The sequence below is a fragment of the Suncus etruscus genome, chromosome 15 (genome assembly GCF_024139225.1).
Source record: "Suncus etruscus isolate mSunEtr1 chromosome 15, mSunEtr1.pri.cur, whole genome shotgun sequence".
In the NCBI taxonomy this organism is placed as follows: domain Eukaryota; kingdom Metazoa; phylum Chordata; class Mammalia; order Eulipotyphla; family Soricidae; genus Suncus; species Suncus etruscus.
This window is the reverse complement of record NC_064862.1, coordinates 7,179,777-7,200,982: the sequence shown is the minus strand read 5'-3', so window position 1 is coordinate 7,200,982 and position 21,206 is coordinate 7,179,777. Positions and strand designations below refer to the sequence as shown.

General features: G+C 42.0%; 2 protein-coding genes across 7 annotated transcripts in view; both read left to right on the top strand.

Moving 5' to 3' along the window:
* The window catches only part of CITED2 (Cbp/p300 interacting transactivator with Glu/Asp rich carboxy-terminal domain 2), a 1,046,546-nt gene that overhangs the window by 405,867 nt on the left and 619,473 nt on the right, over positions 1-21,206 (top strand). The gene's annotated exons all lie outside the window — the stretch shown is intronic.
* The window catches only part of REPS1 (RALBP1 associated Eps domain containing 1), a 108,958-nt gene continuing 104,586 nt past the window's right edge, over positions 16,835-21,206 (top strand). For all 6 annotated transcript variants that reach the window (XM_049788005.1, XM_049788007.1, XM_049788006.1 and 3 more), the window contains exon 1: positions 16,835-17,009. In XM_049788005.1, the coding sequence (XP_049643962.1) occupies positions 16,857-17,009 (153 nt within the window). In that variant the 5' untranslated portion in view covers positions 16,835-16,856. The remainder of the gene's footprint in view (positions 17,010-21,206) is intronic.

Below are 21,206 nucleotides of genomic sequence, written 5' to 3'. Positions count from 1 at the left end.
CCAATGTAGCCAAAACTTAAAGAACCAGAAGTATACAAATCACCAAATTAGAAAAATTCAGATAAAAGATGTAAATATAAGAAAAGATAGGTCAGACAGAATTAAATGTGCTATAGAAGAACAGCAAGTGAAAAAAATAAATTTTCTGACTCTTTTTCCCTAGAGTAACAACAGACATTTAGTTTCTTACTTAGCAATTTAAGGGGTGCTGGTAATAAAAGTGTGTGACACAGCTGAAAGGCCCTCGGGGAAGCCGACAAGTGTCAAAGATGTTGGTGATGATTTCAACAGAATCCATTGCAAAGATTGCTGATTTGATTGGAGTTAAATATGAGGAACAGCGTTCCTCCTTCCAGCACTAAGCATAGACGAAGCCTTACTTTTCTCCCAGATATGTGAACATTTTGGATCATTGCCCAAGTAGTAGGTGACCATATAAGGTAAGCCTGAATGGATTTGCTCTGCCAGACAGATTCTGGGGAGAATGACCGGTACTCCCTCCATGCCTGTAAAAGGGACATCTTCAGTAAATTTGGGTTCTGAAATTTGCCTTCTTAAAACTCATGGGCACTCAAACAGTGCCTCTCTTGGAAATCCTTGGTAATCTGAGAGCTGTTTACCTGCAATGAATGGCCTAGAATCTTCTAGGCTTCTTCTCTAGAATCAACATCCTTCTCAGAGGAAAATGCTTCTTTTTCCACTCCTTGTTTCCCTCCAGTGTTGTCTGTTTTATGCGATCTTTGGCAGTGTTTTCACAATAGATCTTGATATTCTGTAAATTAATTTATTCATTGAAAACAAAAATTTACCTTTCCCTGAGAGTTAGAATTGCTTAATTTTAAACACCTCCTGGAAATGAGGTGAAATACTGACATTCCATCTGTCCGGTGCAGATGAGCAAGAGAAAAGGAGGCAGACTCTGCCCTCTCCCAAGCTGTTGTATAATCTCCACAGAAAGGCAGATCAAAGGACATTTGAAGGGAAACATTCTTAAACCAGGAACAAAGCCAGGTTGGGACTCAGAGGTAAGTACACAGATATAAAGTACAAGAGACAGAAAAGGAAATTGGTAACTAGCTTCTATTTGTCTTTTTTCCAAAAGGTCTTTAAATTTCTCTGGGGAAATAATGGACTTATTCTGTTCTAAGCATCTAGTATAGTTATCAACACAAATTAGGAGCTCAATAAATGTTTTCCTGGAGTGAATTAATCTTTCCAAAATGTTTTTATGATAGGAATGTCTAAATGTGTACAAAGATTCCAGCTGTGTTAAAGGACCTACATATCATATTATTGTTGTTTGTTTTTGGGGGGGAGGTGCATGACCACAACTGGCAGTGCTCAGGGATTATTCTTGGCCCTCTTACAACAAAATCAACACAATCTGTCTTCTGTCTGTCAATAGAAAGCCCTGGTTTGTTACAGAGTACATCTTGAGTTGGGGTGTGGTGATAGGGATGAGAGACAATTTTATATGAGCAAGTCATATTACAAACTATTAAGTATGAAACTCAAACAACTGTTTTTATTTCAAAGGTCCCAAGTTCTTCAACTATAACATATGTGAAGACATATTAGCCTGTCATATTACAAACTTTATTTTGGTGATTGGGAAATTTTAGGGAAATTTATTTTTGACTCTTTGCTGAGTTCCTATAAATCGATTTCTCTCTTTTTCAAACATATAAAATAACAATGAAAAGTATTCTCTGAGTAAATAAAGGGGGTTATTGAGCTAATTTGTCAAAATAGTTTCTAATCTTTATAAACCAATAGATTGTGCTAGGAAAATATGGGCACTGCACATTCTGGGAGATACAAAACAAAATCATAAGGTACTTATGAACTTCTTGTTGGATTGACTCTTCTGAGTTTACTTATCAGCTATAGAAAGTTTTAGAAGCTAATTATTCCCAGGGTAAATAGAAAAAAGAAGTTAATTTAATGCTTTACCCTGATTTTGATAGAGAAGTGGTAAAGAATGATATTCACAGAAAACATGAGACTGTTTGACAGAGAGTAACTCAATCAAACATAAATCTCTGGTTAAATGCCTTTTTGTTTTTCTTCCTTTGCATGGTCAACTATAATATGAAAGGTTTGAAAAGACAAATCATTTAACATGTCATTCATTATAATAAAAACCATTGGACCCTCATCAGGTGGAATATAATTCTCCTCTCAATTAATCAAGGCTGACCTTCATAACTCACCTATAATTAGTAGAATATACTGAAATAATGCTACATATTTTACTTGCCTTGCTTTTTTGGAATGAGATCTGCAAATGCTCCCTCTTCAGCCACCAGATTATAAAAATTCCAGCCAATGAAGAGGCTGACAGATTCACCAGGAGCTGGATCTGGATAGCTGGCACAAAGAATTCTGCAAATGCATGAGTCATCCTGCTCAGCCAGTCCCATCAACCTCTTAAGATATTGGACCCTGTAAGATACAGGAGCAGATAACTGCCTATGCATATCCCACCCAATTTCTAATGCTTCATTGTGGAGGTAACATGTAGACAACAATAAACCACCAGACCACCTACTTAGATCAAATCTCAATACTTAGAAGCAATTCCCAAATTATCTCCCCCTCTTAGGTTCCTAGAAGCAGTACAATTATTACCAATGCCAATGGCAAATGACAGTGACTAATTCATGGAAGGTAAAACTACAAGAGAAGGATAAGAATTATAACACAGTAGATAGGGCTCTTGCCTTGTACTCGGCTGACCTGGGTTCAATCCCTGGCACCTCATATGAACCCTTCAGGAGTGGTTCCTGAGTGCAGAGCCAGGAATAACTCTTGAGCACTTGCCAGGTGTAGCCTTAAATTATAACTAAATAAATAAACAAATAAATAAAGCTACAAGTGATTTCATGATACCATCTCGATGCCCTCTAAGCCAAATGGAACCACCTAATCTAGGTTCTTCAGCATGGACTTGGGGATCAAGCACCACCAGACCTGTGATAAGAGAAGCAGAAAAGAGCATCAAACTTCTGCCTGTAGATTTTCAGACTTCTCTCCCACAGCAGAAATTATGAAAGCTGATCACAACCGCTACTTTCTGTACCCCCTGGGACTGTGGTAGAAGAATAGAGGATAAAAGAAAGGGGAAAGTCTGAACCTTCAAATGAAAGCGACTGAATAACTTACATGCTTACACTAGAAAGATCCTAAGACTTGATAATTGGAAAAATGAAGCTCCACTCACCACTGCTACTGTTGAAATTATATCCATTACAGAGAATATTTCAAAAGCCACATACAATGTTTAAAAATTGTTTGATCCTAAAAAACCTAAAAAGCATGCAATTAAGTGAGGCGATTATCTATTGTTATAACAACTAAATGGAAAAATAGAAATAAGAGAACAAATTAAAAAAAATGTTTGCGCCCACTACACTTACCTACCTGTGTTAAAATCATCATTTATACAAAACAAGTCAAATTGAAACCCAAAATAGTTCATGGCTCTAGCACAACTACACAAACACATAGAAGGAATTAAATCACCAGATGCAATTACTTCGCCCAGAAGATTTATAGTAGAGGAATAGCAAAAGAGAGTTATAGTATAGAATATGGTAAAGACAGTGAGAAAATTGGTATCATAACTGATAAGAACTTATAAACAATCATTCATACGCTAATAGAGGATATCCTCTCTGGTTGTTTGAATTATTTGAACAAAGAGTAAAAACAAATATGAATAGCCTGCATTTTATTTATTTTTTTATTATTTTTGGTTAATGGGCCATCTCCAGCAGTGCTCGGGGGCTATTCCTGATTCTGTCCCTAAAGAGTAAATGCTGATGTTGTTCTGGGGACCATATCTAGTGAAAGAAATTCAAAAAGAGGTCATGGTTAGGGCTACACAGCTGCATGCAAAGCAAGTGCTCTACCTCCTATCGTATCTCGTAGGTTCTTAAACAATCCACTCTTTAATTCTTTTTATTTGTTGGTTGATAATAGTTAGTTGTTAGACACTAGTGACATAAGAATTAATTACAAATTTATTCTCTTAAAAATTTTTTTTAATTTTTAGGCCACACCCAGGGTTGCTCAGGACTTACTCCTGTTCTGTGCTCAGAGATCACAGATCAGTTCTGGAGGTTCTTGGGGGACTATATAGGATGCCAGGGTCAAATCTGGGTCAGTCTCATGCAAGAAAAATGCTGATGCTTTGCTTTCCTATCTCTCTAGCCCCCATTTTCTTTTAGTTTTACACTGATTAAATAAAGCATTCATTTTTTTTTTCCTTACAAAAAGAGACACTGAGGCTGAAAGAGATTCAGCATGCCCTAGATTACATGGGTAGTAGGTGTCAGAATCAAACTTCCAAGTCAGGTGTATTTAACCTCAAAATAAGATTATTCTGTTTTTATTACACATGAGACCTTCCTATTTCTTATAGCCATAAAGATTTATATTCATTTTCACTATACACAGTCTCATTTTTAGGATTGCACAGAGATAACCTCCAAATGACCTCCAGAATTGAAATATTGATTGATAACAGCAAAGCATGACATAAGATTAAAATAGAAAAAGATTTAACAAACCAGAAAGTCTATAGCTTTTCAGTGCCATAAAGATTATGGAATGCATGACGCTAAAATATTTTTCACAGTGACATGGTCACTGGAAGTTAATAAAAGCAAATAAAGATTATAAAAGTAGAATTAAAAATACTTTATTTTCTTTTTGTTAAATAAATTTTTAAAGAGTTAAGTGTATGGAGAGAACACTGACCAAGTGCAAAGATTTTCTGGGGCCTGAGAGATAGTACAGCAAGTAAGGTGCTTGCCTTGCATGAGGCCCGCCCTGTTCAATCCCCAGCGCACTATATAGTTCCCCTGGAACCCCACCAGGAGTTATTCCTAAGTGCAGAGCCAAGAGTACTTCCTGAGCACTGCCAGGTGTGACCCCAAAACAAAACAAGCAAAAAAAGAAGTATTTGTTGGCTTGAGTCTGATTTGAAGATAAATGTTTTCCATTTTGGTTAATTCGTCTTCATAAAAATTTTATTTATATAAAACACTGATTTGTTTGTGCTGTGCCATTTTAAATAGAATTCTCTGCCTTTATTCATAAAGTGAATGCAATGTAAGGTTTTTCTTTTTTGTGGCATTTTTTTTTATCTCATTAGACTTCTGATTTATAGCTGTGACATCCTCCAAATAATAATTTTATGATTCCTTCCTGGTTAGATAATGAAGAAATATTCTATTGATAATATAAGATTGCCTCAAAGAGATTCAGGATAATGTGGTGTACTTTTAAGGTAATTTGATCATATAATTTATACTGACACAAGAGAGTGAAATAAAATTCATGTTAAAATAATTTTTGAAGGATAGTTTTTTTTTTTTTTTTCAAGAACAAGCTGAAGTTGAGTAAAAGTCATATACTGGGCAGGAGAAATAGCATGGAGGTAAGGTGTTTGACTTGCATGCAGATGGTCGGTGGTTCGAATCCCGGCATCCCATATGGTCCCCTGAGCCTGCCAGGAGAGATTTCTGAGCATAGAGCCAGGAGTAACCCCTGAGCGCTGCTGGGTGTGACCCCCCTACATAAACCAAAAAAAAGTTATATACTACCAAAGCTATTGCAAAGATGTAGGCATAAGTATATATATTCCCTTATATGTTTATACATAATCTAATCTATCCATTTATTTGCTGGCTTTAATTTTATCAAAGTAACATGTATAGATTATCACATGTATATATGGCATATAGAATAATGTATGTGTATTAAAATACATTAAATTCATCCTTTTATTTGATACTATATGCCTTGTGTATTTTAAACAAGTGGTGTCAAGGAGGATATTATAGCAAAAATGTTAATAGAGGTTTCCTGTGGATGGCAAGATTGTGGGTAATGTTTTATTTTCTTTCATTCTTTTTTGAAAATTGTTTGTTTACATATTTATTTGTTTATTTGTGCTTGATATCACACCTGTTAGTGCTCAAGGCTTACTCTGGCATTATGCTCAGGAATCACTCTTGGCAGGATCAGGGGACTATATGGGATACCAGGGAATCAAACCCAATTCTGCCATATGCAATGCAAACCCTCTACCAACTGACTTTCACTCTAGCCTCTCACTTTTCTTCATTCTTTTCTGAATTAGTTTGGTTCCTTTTTACAGTAAGTGTTCAACTTTTACAAAGTAATAGTAATATAGTAATAGTAATAAAAGTAACAGTAATAGTAGTAGTAAAAGTAATTAATAATAGTAATCTAATAGATTGGATTGCTTTTATCTTAAACCTTTCTCAATCAAACTAGGAGCATTTCTTCATTACACCATGTACCCTGCAGGTATATTCCATGCTCCACATCTGATGTTTACGCAATATTTCTGAGCAATTTTCCTTTTCATGTCTTCTTAAAGCCATGTGTCTTGGATTTCATTAAAATAGAAACCATCTTTGTTTTCATAATTAAGTTCTTTATATAATATCCAAATCAATTCTACCAGTTAACAATAAATATGAGGTGGGGAGCACTAACTGACTCAAATTAGTAGGAGCAGAAGCCCATGCCTAGCTGAGGTCTGGTCCTCCAGGAAACACATTGGAAAGACAATTTGGGTAGAGGAAGTTCATTCACAATTGCTGTCAGGAAAGGATCTTATCCGGGAAGTGAAGAAAGCTCAGTATTCGGTAGAGAAGAAGTACCAAGCAGGAAGAACAGAGACTTGGGCCTGAGACAAGTTCCTGTGACAACTCTGGAGCAGACATGGCTCTTTAAAGTTGCCCAGCAATGCAAGAAGACTTCATGGCACCCACCTCAGCAGATGGTCTTGGAAGTGGGAAGCCCCCCCAGGGCAGAGTTATAACAATGAGAGAGGCTATTTCTTTCTCCCAGGACAATTCCAGGAGATGAATCTAGCACTGAATAACTGACCTTTCAACTCCCTCCGAGAAACTGAGAGAATAGGAAACTCATTCCTAAGAGAGGGAGAGGACAATGATAAATTGAATTAAGGACTCACATCCTTGGTGGATAAAGAGAAAGTACAGTGAGTAAGGAAGGATGGCATTTGCCTTGACAGCCAACCCTGGTTTGATCTCCAGAATACTACCAGAAGTAAGTCCTGAGCACAGACTATGATCTTTGCCTGGTGTGGCCCCAAAACAAACAAACAAACAAAAAATGAACAACCACTACCAAAATTCTTTCTCATATTACTAATTCCTTTATAGAATCTGTTTGTCCTAAATGGAACTTCAGGATTTTTATGGTGTGCTTATTTCCTGAACAATTTTACAAGAGGAATGAATGTTGGGAGAATGAATGAAACTGCCATCATTACAGTTCAATCCAATTACATTCATGGCAGTTACATTTGCTTATTTGCCAACAGACTGAGCAGCAGTGGGGATGGAGAGATGACTTGACAGGTTATTGTACATATTTTGTGTGCTGGAGACTCAGGTTTCATCCCCAAAACAGATGGTTCCCCAAGCACTGGGGGAGTGAATCCAGGGTGTCATCCTGGGTATATCCCCCAAAGCAAAAGCAAACAAATACTGGGTGGGAAAGCAGCAAGTGATATGTTGTTTTCTGGCTCAGTTGTCTGAGTATTACTGAATTGTGTAAGCAAGTAACTGTCTCTTCCTTATAAGGAAGGCTGTCTAATTACCTTTCAAATTCCTTTGTTCCTACTAATCTATCCGCTTGAGAAGTTTACTCCCTTACCTGCTGGATGGAATTTGTAGCTGTAAGTTTATGGCACTACTTCTAAACCTCTCACTCCCCTTGGAGAGCCAGATTCTCTCAATGTTCAAAACCTAGAACTGAGATGACCTGAAGTGGCTGCTTTATTTCCACTCCTTCTTTCCCTGCTCATCTTATCTACTTATTAAGGACACAGTAACATACAGGGTGTCCACACAGGGAGCATGTCACATTCTGAAATATGGGTTCCAGTCCTCATACAATACCACCTCCAATCTGAAATATCAGTAGCTCTTTCAGAAGGTCATCATATAATCTCTGAGGTCAGCAGACCCTGGACGGCAGGATCTGAGAGACATCATTATTATCATGAATCCACAAACACCCTGTTCTATTATCATCAAAAGTCAATCAACTGAGAAATGTGGTGGCAGGTGAAGAAAGAGTTTTATTGGAAGCAAGCCATTCGCTGGTTGAAAGATGACAGATGTGGAATCTCAAAGCAACCATCTTTTTTGCACCGTCACAGAGGATTTTATTGACTTATTGTGCTTTCGGACCACATATTGTGGTATTCAAAGCTTCGTTCTGGCTCTGCACTCAGGGATTACTCCTTATGGTGCTTATGAAATCATATGCAGTGCCAGGAATTGAACTGGGGTTGGCTGCATGCAAGGCAAACTCCTTAACCCCTAAACTATCTCTTGCCCAAGGAGGGTCAGATTTGGGGGAAGGACAAAATGAGAAAGATGGTCTTGATCTTTAGACTACTGGCAGGGGGGAGGGAAGAAAAACTGAAGACAAACTGTCCTAAAGGTGTTAGAGTTGAACCCAGGTTGTTCCTATGCACAATGCTCTTTGATTCTTAGTAATACTGGAGAAGGTCGTGTGGACAGAACCACAACCCACAAATAGAGTTAAATTTTGTAAAGATAAAATATGTGTTTCCATGTTGTTATCATCAAGCATGCTTTTCTACACGCAAGGACCCACCTCCTAGCTCATAAATGGGTCCTTAAGTATTCTATTTGGAGGTATCATACAAAACTCCAAATATTTGTAATATCATAGTTTAACTTCTGAAGGTAGGTGTGAATCTCCCTTTGTCCTGTATGCTACTTATGTCTTATGCTACTTCCTAGCTGTTTTCATCTTTCAAATGCCCTGTGTATGTAGTCCTGGTATGTTCCTCAATGATTTTTGTCCCTCAATGCCCATGAATCCAGTATTCCTTGAATCCTCATATTCTCACTGACTACTCAACTGTCACTGATGCTCTGTGCTTGTCTCTTGATTCTCTTAATCATGTAAGCAAGTCATAATTAGCCACTCACTCACTCATGGGTAAGAACTGTTGTTTTTCTGCTGCCCAACAAAACACGGGTAAGGAGTCAAAGCGTTGACTACCTGGGCTTCTCTGAAGGGTACAAAAGGAAGCAACTGCCTGCCTTTGGGTGTTCCTTTGTCTCTAACCTCTGTACACTATGAGAGTGACACTGACAGCAAGTTTACTTGAACCCTGGTTTTGGTGGTTGGAAACCAAGAAAATGGATGCACAACCTCTATTGCTGACACATTGCTCTTCATCTCCTGGTGTGCCAAGACTAGGGACTGGCCACATAGGTCACCTGTCAATCTGTCCAGTCATCACCTGCCTCAACTGTAGTGGGTGGCTGTAAGCCATTAGTATGAAGAGAGGCCACAGGCTCCTTTCAATGGAAAATGAACCCCCAAAAAATAAGGTCTGTATTAAAAATTTTTTAAATCCAAAAAAATTGTTTGGAAAAGCACTGTTGTCCTTATGGGGTTTGTCTAACCCCACCGCCCTCCCCAGCTTAACCTGTGCCCTAGATTCTTCCAGTTTGAAGATAAGACAGAGTATCCCTCAGGGGATCATCCCTGGGAGGAAAGATTTACTAACCATCCCTGTGCCCATTGTTTTGCAACCCCCACTTTCTAAATACATGATTCTCTAAGTCTGTAAAAATCTCTTCTTATGGCCATGCAAACAAGAAGGTAATTTAAAGCACAAGAGTCTGCATTTTCTAACTTGCCAGCCTAAAGCTCCTTCTCAACACAGCTCAAGGTCTCTTCATTGATTGGCTTTTAGCATCAGTGGAACTGTGCCTTTGAGATTACAATTGGTTCAACCACATGCCTTCCCCCTCAGACCTCTTCCTTATCCTCTAAACTGTTTCCTGCCATGTCCTTGCTTTGTCACCACTGTCCCTGGGCTTAATATACTTCTATTGGGCAACCTCTCATCTACAAAGTAAATGACCAGATGCATGAAATAAAACTCTTCAGAGATGTTCTATGATACCTTTCAGGGTTACCATGCTTTAATTAAAATTTCAGTAATCTGGGGCTGGAGAAATAGCACAGTGGTAGGGTGTTTGCCTTGCACACAGAAGGACGATGGTTCGAATCCCGGCATCCCATATGGCCCCCGAGCCTGCCAGAAGCAATTTCTGAGTATAGAGCCAGGAGTAACCCCTGAGTGCTGTTGGGTGTGACCCAAAAACCAAACACCAAAAAACAAAAGATTAAAATTTCAGCAATCTTGCTTGGCAACATATACTGCTATGTAAGCAAAAAGGAGCCACAGTTTATGGAGCATAATTGTAGATCAGAGTCTGACTAAGAGTTTATAGCTAGAATCTATAAAGGAATTTTGATTTAACCATAAAGGCAGGAGAAATAGGACTGCACATATGTTTTGCATGCAGGAGACCCAGGTTTGAGCCCCAACTTCGCATTGTTCCTTGAACAACTCTTGAACACAGAGCAGGGATAGTCCCTAACTGTTGCCATTATGAACATCTCCCCAATACATATAAATATTCTTTTGCAAACAGAATAGTGGAGTACTATATATACAAGCAAGAACCCAGTAAATTCTCAAATGTATTTGTGCTCTTTGAGTTTTGGTTTTGGGGTTTGGTTTTTGGGTTACAATTCAACGGCTATACTCAATTGTATATGATGCTATATATACAAGTTTAGGCAGGTTCAAATGGCTTCAAATCACTTGATTCAATTTATATGGCATTCTGGAGAAGCCAAAGGTCTAGAAACAAGACAGCAGTTGCAAAGAGGTGGGAGGAGGGAACAGAGCAGAGAAAAAAGATTAGGATGAAAGAATCAGGGTGGGTTCATACAAGGGTTCCTCACCTTGATTTTGGCGGGGTTTTCATAACTAGGTGAATCTATCAAAACTCATGAAACTATATATACCACAAATAATGAATCTCTAAATCATTTTCATTAAAGCTAGAGATTTCCAGTTAAAAATAACAGTTTATAAATTTGCTGGTAGTAACCAACTATTTGGTCTTACCTTAAAGCCAGCATGTTTAATGCTGTTTGGGACTAAAATATTGTTGATATATTGTTGAAATTTTGTTGTTGTGTTGTTATTGTTGTTATCATTATTATTTTAGTTTTGTTTGTTTGTTTGTTTTGGTTTTTGGGCCACACCTGGTGGTGCTCAGGGATTACACCTGGCTGTCTGCTCAGAAATAGCTCCTGGCAGGCACGGGGGACCATATGGGACAACGGGATTTGAACCAACCACCTTAGGTCCTGGATCGGCTGCTTGCAAGGCAAACACCGCTGTGCTATCTCTCCGGGCCCTATTATTTTAGTTTCGAAGTCACACCCAATAGTGCTCAAAGCTGATGCCTGACTCTGTGTTCAGGGATCACTTCTGGTAGGGCTCAGAAGACCATATAGAATTTTAGTGATGGATCATAGGTCAACTGCATTTAAGAATCTTATCTGCTACACTACCTCTTCAACCCCACATTGTTATTATTTTTCATTGATTTGTATAGGGGAAAAGTTGATACAACTTAGAAGTGACCCATAGTTCATTGTGTTTCTTTCAATTGATACCTGAAATTTGGATCTTAAGTGACAGTTACAGAGAAAAAATCCTTGTCACTCTAAAACCAGGAAGGCCGCCAGCATCAAGACCCTCCCAAGGCAGCAGGAGATAGAGAAGGGAAGGGTTGACTTGGACAGGCCTCCCAATCTTAGCACAGTGAGCTGAGTTTAGGAAGATACAGGGATGCTTTGTTCCTCACCAGGTCAGAAATGCTGAGGACTCCTCTCTGCCCAGGGTGAGGTGCAGAGGCAACAGGGTTGCCCAGAGCACCAGTTCACTTGCTTCATGTAGACCCAGATGAAAGAGGGTCTGACTTTGTTTTTCTCTTTTAGGACAAATGATACTGATCACTGTTTATACTGGGCCTGGCCTTGATTTACAACAGAAAAACTCCTATTCCATGTCCTATTATGACCAGAGCACTAGGCTCACAGAAAAAGTCCCCCCTCAACAACTGGGAACTCATACAGGGTGTACAATTCAATATTTGCCTTTGGAAAGGCATGAAAGAAAGATCAATATAAGGAGAATACAGGCTTGTGGATAGTCCCGACATGGCTGTTTTTAGGCTCCCTGGACTGGCTTTATTGCCTAAGATGCTCCAGGTAAATATTTTGAATATATGAACCTGTTATGGGATGTAAAGTAGGACTTAAATGTGATAATGCAGAGGTGCTAAAAGTGTAAAGCTGACAATAATGTACAACTGACTGAGAGATTCGTGGTCCTAGAATTTGGAAGGGACACAATGCTTTCACAATCTAGGTCAATAAAGAGTGGAGAACTGAAACTGGAGATTTGCCAAGGTAAGGGGTGCAAGCTAGAAATAAGGTTATCAGCAGTCTCATTACATCATTTGCTCATTCATTCAACAAATGAGTTTTTCAGAGAGGAACACACCCAGTTGTGCAGAGAGACTACTCCTGGCAGTACTCAAGGAACTGTATGTGGTGCTGGGAATTCAAACCAGGTTCAGCCACATACAAAACAAATACCTTACCCACTGCACTATCTCCCTGTCTCCAATTGTTCTTTTATTTGTTCATTTCTTCATTTCATTTACAACCCATTCTGGTTGTACTCAAGGGTTAATTACTCCTAATTCTCTGCTCAGGGGTCAACTTGGTGCTGCTCAGGGGACCATATGCAGTGCCCATGAAAGACAAACACCTTAATATCTGTACTATCTCTTTGGCCTTGACAAATAATCCTGTTCGTAGTACATGGGATAAAATCCAGTGCCCCATCCACATGAGACTTGTGCTCTGGCTCAAAAAATAATTTAGAAAGTTTATTTTTAAATGTATTAGAGGTTAGGTAGTCATGATACTGTTAACGTTTCTGATATGGGGGCTGAAGTATTAGTACAGTGGGTAAGGGAATTACTTTTCACATGGCGGACCTGGGTTTGATTCTCTGTATCACATATTTCCCTCCAAGCACCACCAGGAGTAGTCCCTGAACACTGCCAGGTAAGACCTAAATCAAACAACAGTTTGTGAAATCATTATACAAAATTACTGTTCCCCTTCTGTAAAATAAAACCCCACAGTTTGTGAGAGTCACCCCATACACCATATCTTTAACCCCAGGCAGATGGATCTGAAGAAACAGGGTAGCAGCAAAGAAATAGTAGGTCAAGCCAGTCAGGAGATAGTAATGGAGTCAGTGGCTTCTCCTGGCTTCTCCCTCATGGTATCTCCCAGAGCCAAAAGCCAGAACTCCTTTCTCTTATTAAACCAATTTCCAATACCAGGAGGGGGAAGGTTGAGAGTAATCCAGGTGGGCTTTTACATATCAAAAGAGAGATTTATAGAAAAAAGATGGATTAATAGCTGGGTGTCATCTTACACCCTTTGACCATCAAATTGCCCAACCCTCTCCTGTCACTTCCAGTGTGGTCTTTTCCCTTCCTGCCTCCAATAAATAACTTATTATGAACACAGTGTAACACATAAAAATTCTTGAAACCTGGGGCCGGAGCAGTGGCACTAGATGCAAGGCATCTGCCTTGCAAGCGCTAGCCTAGGACTAACCACGATTTGATCCCCCAATGTCCCATATGGTCCCCCCAAGCCAGGAGCGATTTCTGAGTGCATAACCCCTGAATGTCAAATGGCTATGGCCAAAACAAACAAACAAACAAACAAACATCCTTGGAACTAGACCAGAGAGATAGTAGAACAGACAAAGTGCTGGTCTGTGTAAAACTGAAGAGGGTTTGATTCCTGGTATCACATGTGGAAGGAAGCCTAGAGCACAGTTGGGTATAGCCCGAAAGGTTAAAAAATATGTTTGACATATGTTAAATAAACAGATGTTTTCTAGTAAAAATAGTGATGATCACTAATGGTACTTGATAAACAGACAAGAAAGTCTCCCTAGATAGTGATTTTGGAGTTGAGACTGTTGGCTTGGGAATCCCAGATCCAGTCACTGAACAATATTGTGACTTAATAAATTACTTAACCTATCTATGCTTCAGTTTTCTCAGGGGCCAATTAATACACTTATAGGACTTACTTAATAGGCTTATTGTCCTGAACATAATTAGTGTAGCATTTTAAAACAGTGCCTGAAACACAGTCCCACATTCAATAATTATTAGCTATTAAACATGGAAATACTCATGCCAGATAAATAGGCTATAAAAGTGTTTCAGATAAGGGAATGGAGGATAGTGACAGGGCTGTTTTGGATCAGGGGCTGAGAGATGAGTGCTTGCTCTGAGGAGTTTGTAGACACACCCACAGGAACAGGAATGGTGTAAGGGCAGGCTGTGCAAAGGTTTGCAGGAAGATTCAGGAAAGAGGAAGAGAGGCCCTGACAGAAAAGAAAAAATAATGCCATATCTCTTGCTGGGAATATATTAACAAGTCACAAAGTCCTGGGATAATATAAGTAAATATTGACACAAATGGCCTTACATAAAGAGTTTGGACAGCCTCATGGGAGTTTAGTTAAGATTCTGTTGCCAAAGTCTTACCCTCAACTCTTTGAGTTTCCATAGCTCTTTGAAATGTGAAATTCAGATTTAAAACAAAATTGTGAGCTTGTTCTAATTTCATCCTATCAGCCATTTGTAGGATCAGAACTCTGGGGGGAGGAACTGTGTAGAAGAGAAAATAAACACCAAACCAAAAAGAAAAAAAATCTGTGAAATTCTGCCTTAGCTAGGATATTTGAAATATTTCTCATTAACAGAGAACAGTGGTTTTCTTAAAAGAGGAAATTGTTGGGGAGGCAGGAGCTGGTATGGTGTATCCAGTGGGTCCAGGGGTTTCTAGAGCAGAGGTCACACACTTATAACATTGGTTTTCTGGCGACCACTTATTTACAAGAAAGAGAGAGAGAGAGAGAGAGAGAGAGAGAGAGAGAGAGAGAGAGAGAGAGAGAGAGAGAGAGAGAGAGAGAGAGAGAGAAGGAGGGAGGGAAAGGGAAAGAGGGAGAGAGAGAGGGAGGAAGGAAGGAGAAAGAAAGAAGAAAGAAAAGAGGAAGAAAGGAAGGAAGGAGGACGGAAGGGAGGAAGGTAAAGAAAGAAAACGTTGCCACATTTTTCTACCCAAAGATTTCGTTTTCCTGACCAAGTGACTTGGAATAAGAGTGATTTTGAGGGCCGGAGAGATAGCATGGAGGTAAGACGTTTGCCTTTCATGCAGAAGGTCATTGGTTCAAATCCCAGCATTTCATATGGTCTCCCGTGCCTGCCAGGGGCTATTTCTGAGCAGATAGTCAGGAGTAACAGCATCTATGATACAAATTCCCCGATAGATCTGGATGCTCCCTTGTGTTTTAGATGCTGAAGTTCAGAACCCAGAGTATAGAGTATTTTAACTTGTGTGTCAAAATAAAAATGTCATGGTGACCTGTACCCTGGTTTGCCTTTTCCTATGATCGTAAAAAATTTAATTTCTTTGTATGTATGTATGTATGTATGAATGTATGTATGTATGTATGTATGTATGTATGTATGTGGATGTCATCCCTGGGAATGCTCAGGGGTTCCTCCTACCTCTGAACTCAGGAACCACTTCTGGCTTGTGTGAATATTCATTCATTTTGTCCCTATGTGGATTGAACCCAGATGGGCCATGCGCGTGGTCCACTCCCTATATATTCCCCCCGTATTGATCTGTCCCCCCATGGTGTGCCTTTTTCTTTGATTGCAAAACTATCAAATTAATTAATTAAGTTATTAGTCATGTCTTGGGATGCTCAGAAGGAATCCTTTCTGGCATGTGGGGAAATCGGGCACCTGCATGGCCTACTCCCTACGTATCCTCTTCCTATTGTCCTGGCCCCCCGGTTTGCCTTTTTGTTTGATTGTAAAACTATTCTATTTATTTACTTATGAGTCATTCCTGGGGATGCTCAGAAGCAATCCCTCTGGCGTTTTGGGGGATGGGGCACGCGCATGGTCCAGTCCCTACATCCCCCCTCGTATTGTTGTGCCCTCCGTGGTTTGCCTTTTTCTTCGACTGTAAAACATGGAATTAATCACTCAGTTAATCAATTTATTAGTCATCCCTGGGGATGCTGAGAAGGAATCCTTTGTGGCGTGTTGGGGGGCTCGGGCTCGTGCATGGCCCACTCCCTGCCTGTCCCCCTCCCGTTGCTCTGGCCCCCTTTTTGTTGGATTGTAAAATCGGTCATTAATCGATCAATGTATTAGTCGTCCTGGGGCTGCTCGGAAGCCATCCCTCGTGGCGTGTTGGGGGCCGGTGGCCGGCCGCTCCCTCCCGCCGAGCCCCTTCCCCTCGGCCCGGCCCCCGAGTGATCCCTGTCCCTTTCCAACGCCTGCCCAGGGGTCGCCCAGCGCCAGCAGCTCGGCCAACAACCGCGGCCGGGCCGCCGCGAGGCTCCGGCCGGCAGGGGGCGCTCGGGCCCCGTGTGCGGTCTCGGGCAGCGGCCGCGCCAGCCGGCGTGCGTGCGTGCGCGCGTGCGCGTGTGTCTCTCTGTCCCTCGCTCGGGCCGTCTCGGTCTCTCGCTGTCCCTCCGCCTCTCTCCCGCCGTCCGTCGCTCGCTCGCTCCCGGCTCGGCTCGGCTCGGCTCGGCTCCGCGAGGGCCTCGCGCACATCCGGGTCCCCGGCGGGCGGGCGGGCGGAGCGGCGGCGGGGCCGGGCGCCGGCGGGGGGGCGGGGCGGGGCGGAAGCGAGGCGGCGCGAGGCCGGCCGGAGGCCCGAGGCCCGAGGCCCGAGGCCCAGCGGCGGGCGGGCGAGCGAGCGAGGCGGGCGCGGCGGGCGGGCGGGCGCGGGCCGGGGCCATGGAGGGCCTGACGCTGAGCGACGCGGAGCAGAAGTACTACGCGGACCTGTTCGCCTACTGCGACGTGGACGGCAGCAAGAAGGCGGCGCTGCACGGGCGCGTGCTCGAGCTCCTCCGCGCCGCGCAGCTGCCCGGGGACGTGGCCCTGCAGGTGAGGCGGAGGACCCAGACGCGCGGGGCCGCAGGTGCCTCTCCCCGCCCGCCTCGGCCCGGCGCCGCCTGCCTTCCTCCCCCGCGGGGCCCCCGCTGGGCTCTGGGGCGGCGGCTGCCCCGCTTCAACGGGGTCTTCGCGTCCCGACCTCGCCCGAGCCGCCCCGCGAAGCCCATCCTGACTTGATTCTTGGCGGAGTGTCATCCTCTTTCTTTCCGCCCGAGCCCTGCGCGGGCATCTTCGAGGCGCCTAGCCGCGTGGAATGAACGAACCGGGGCATTCATTCCCACCCCCAACGTTGCCCGCCCTCCACCCCAGTTCTCAGCCTGCATCCTGTACCCCCCTTCTTGGCACCCCAGGCTGCCACTTTAGGTGGTCCCCTCTGTGTCTAGCTTGCAGGGCATTGGCTGTCCATTCTCTCGTCGTTGTTGGCTTTAGATTTGCTGATCTTTTTTTATTACCACTTAGTGATCATGCAGCTGTTTGGCCTTGGTACCCTCCATTATTTCCCCTCCATGGGTGAGGATGAACTAGACGGTTCAAGTTATGTGGTTCTGTTTGGAGGAAAGAAAAACATAAAATGGGGCAACAACATCCATTTCTTTTAATTTCCCCCTTTCCCCTTCTGGGCCTGGAAGAGCGAGTTAAAGAGGAAGGCTTTAGCGTCTGTCTGTATGGGATGGTGGCCGAGGCTCTGTGCATCTTCTCTGAGGTGCTGGCATGCATCCCCCCATCTGGAGCAATTAATCATCAGCTCCTCTTCAGGTCCTGCAGGAGCAGCACAGTCAGCAGGCAGTAAAATAAGGCTTCGGTTCTGGGATGCATCGAGAAGAAAGACACACAGAAAGAGAGAGGCCAGACCACTCCAGTGGGTTTTGTAGATTAAGGAACGGATGAGAGGCAACTTGTTTTTATTTTATCTTATTTCTTTTCTTTTTTTTTTTTTCAAAAAGGAAGCCAAGTTGTTAAGGGAGATGAAGGAAACCCGAATTTGTAGCTAAAGGGAAAAGGGCTTCTGATGAGCTCTGGAGCTGGTCGCTGCCAAAAAGTGGACAGTTTTACCCCAGTGACATTCATTTGAGAGCTTGTTGGGAGGAACTAGTGGATTCCAGCTGTGGACGTAGGTTTCCAGCGGTGGAAGGCAAACCAGAAGGTGCCCCTAGAACCACGATCTGGAATATTAGCTAGAGAGCAGCAAGCAGAGCAAGTTTTGAGCCGTTGCAATCAAATGCCAATCAAATGCGTCTTGAAAATAGGCTTCCTAGATATTTCTTATCTAGCGTTTGCGGTGAGCATTCGTGTTACTCTTTAATGATTCATAGCTGGTCAGAGGATCTTGTCTAAACAGCATATCTGGAACAGGCTTTAAGCTTTGATCTGTAGGGCGATCCAAGTCAGTTACCCAAATCTCCAAAAGCAAAGGCCGGGTGCCCATTTGCGATCTTGTGTGCAGTGGAGGGCGAATTGCGTGCTCACTCAAGCTTCCGACTGGAGGAGTCCTGGGTCTTGATCCCACTCTACTCAACCAAACTGACTTCTCTTAAGAATTCTGCCAAGTGTGAAGTACATACAGGCCTCAGATGGAGAACTTCCCTCGTACAAGTAGGACCACATCGAATATGTTCTTTTTTGCACAATCCTGTGTTGTTTTAATCTTGAGAGGAAAAGGTGGGTGTCTTACCAGCAGCTACTACACAGCTCAAATATATGCTGCCTGAAAAAGGGACAAAGTATTTTCAGTTTTTGCCAGCCACATAGGGTTTTGGTTGCATTTTTTTCTTTTTACAGCTCCGGGAATGTGTGAAAATGATCCTTCACTCAGGGGCATACAAAACCGGTCCTGTAATTTGCTGATCTCTGCTGAAAAATGGTGGTGGCTGTGAGTGAGGGCTACTAAATTCTTGTACCGCTTTTAGAAACCCGTAGAAGGAGATCTAAGCCAGAGGTGCACGTTACGAAGCTCTTTTTTGGTTGAGATAATAAAATATTACTTCAAGTCACTTGGGAACAAACATTAAGAACGGAGTCCCCATGTTCTTTTGTGGCTTATGTCTTTGGAGTAGGGGAGGGCTGAAATAAGATGACTGATATTTGCAGTGATGCATGAAGATGTGAGGAGTTGAATTTTTTTTTTTTTTTTGGTGCATGGAGATTTTAGGAGTATACATGTATTATTTAAGATAGGGAAGTTATAATTAGTACCAGTTCCTTAAATACAAGGAAATAGATTTAATCTAATTCCAGTTGTTTTCATATGGTGAAAACATTTTTATTAGCTTTCAAAAGTAAATTACTGCCTATTTGTATAGACAACTGAGATATAAAATATGCAGAATTCAATTGCAGGTTGTAAAGTTTACAAACTCCCTGAAGCAGAACTCTTGAATAGATATGGAAAATATCATCTGTATATATTGAAGACAAGTTTTTTAAAATTGGCCTTGGAGCTGGTGAGATAGAACGTGGGTTAAGACACTTGCCATGCATCCTGCCAACCTTGATTAGAATCCCCCGGCACATATGGACCCATAAGCACCATGGGACACCATTGAGCATTTGAGGACCACCAGGTGTGACCCCAAAAACAAAACAAAAACTTGGTTTATAATACAGAAATGTAACATAAAAGGGAATATGAACTCGATTCCTGTAAGGCAGTTGGTGGTTATCTGAAAACAGTGTCCTCCATTGCTTTCTGAATGGGAAAGATTTGGAGCAACTTATATATATATATATATATATATATATATATATAAAGAATTTTCTACTTTGCATCATAATAGATTACGAATTACCTGGACTAGGACATTACGGGGCATCAAAAGAGAAGTAAGAAGCTCTCAAGGATCTTGTAAACCTTTGAAATACTTATATGCCTTATCAAGCAGTGTGAGAGCCACAAGAGATGTACAAGTACAAAGAAGCTAGTGAGGAGCTGGAGGCTTTCCCAGTGTGGATGGAATTTAAACTAACATAGAGGAACGTGGGACAAGTAGACTTACAGGCAGATAGAGAACATGACAAAAGTTGAAAATTATAGGAGCCCTCTTCACTAGCAGCAGCAGGGTTTCACTGACAGTGTTTTGGGTAGAACGATAGGGGTAGAGACTCTATCATGGAAAAATTCACAAACAAGGAGAGTTTTTGGCTTTGCGAGTGGAGGTAGAGAATGGGGAAAGAGACTTTTCCAGTGGTCCAGGATGGACTATAGGCAAACCCGGGTTTCAACAATAGGACAGGAAGAGAGCAGCACATGTTCCTGAGGACTGCTCAATGACCACTTGGCCAGGTGGTTTGTGGGAGATTGTTGAGTGGAGCCTAGGATTGTCAAGGCTAGGTGGAGAGCTTTGAATTAATTCTGAAGATAATAGGAATTATCTTGTGGATGGAAGAGAAATGACTCACAAAAGCAATGGTTAAGGAGGCCTTTGGTACATCAGTCCAATAGGAATCCTGAGGAAGAAACTGGAGATGGAGTTGGGGAAGGACTGCTTCTCCACTGCTGTGTGAAATGACAACTGCCTTTCCACTCAAGAGTGTTGTGTGGGGTGGGGAACCCATTGGGAAGGCAACTTGCCCCCCCCCCAGCATTTAGCACTCTGCTAGCATATATATGCTTGTCATACCTATGGAGAAGAGAGCATCTGCTCTATCTGGTGGACAGAGGTGAGAGATGCTGCCCAACTTTAGGATAAACCCCACAACCAAGAATTATGTGGGTCAAAAATAGAGTAGTGCTGGGATTGGCGTGATAGTACAATGGGTATGGTGCTTGCCTTGCATGGGACTGACCTGGGTTCAAGCCCCAGAATCCCATATGGTTTTCTGAGCCTCCTGAGGGTGATTCCTGAGTGCAGAGCCAGGAGTATTCCCTGAGCATCATCTGGTGTGGACCCCTCCCCCCACAAAGTTAGTAATACTAAAATTGAGAAATCCTAATCTGAACTCTGATGGTTGTGGAACAGAAATTGAGGCTAGAGATTATGAAAGTAGACTCAGTGGTCCTGGATTACCTGATGGTATTTAGATGAGATAATTTTCTTTGTTGGCTGTTACTCATAGAAAACTCGATTCCTGAGGTTTTTTTGGGGGGTAAGATGGGAGTTGGGCCACATTCAGTGGTGCTACTTCTAGCTCTGCTCAGAGAAATCATTCTTGTCAGGGCTCAGGGAGACGCAAGGGACCTTAGTTTTAGCT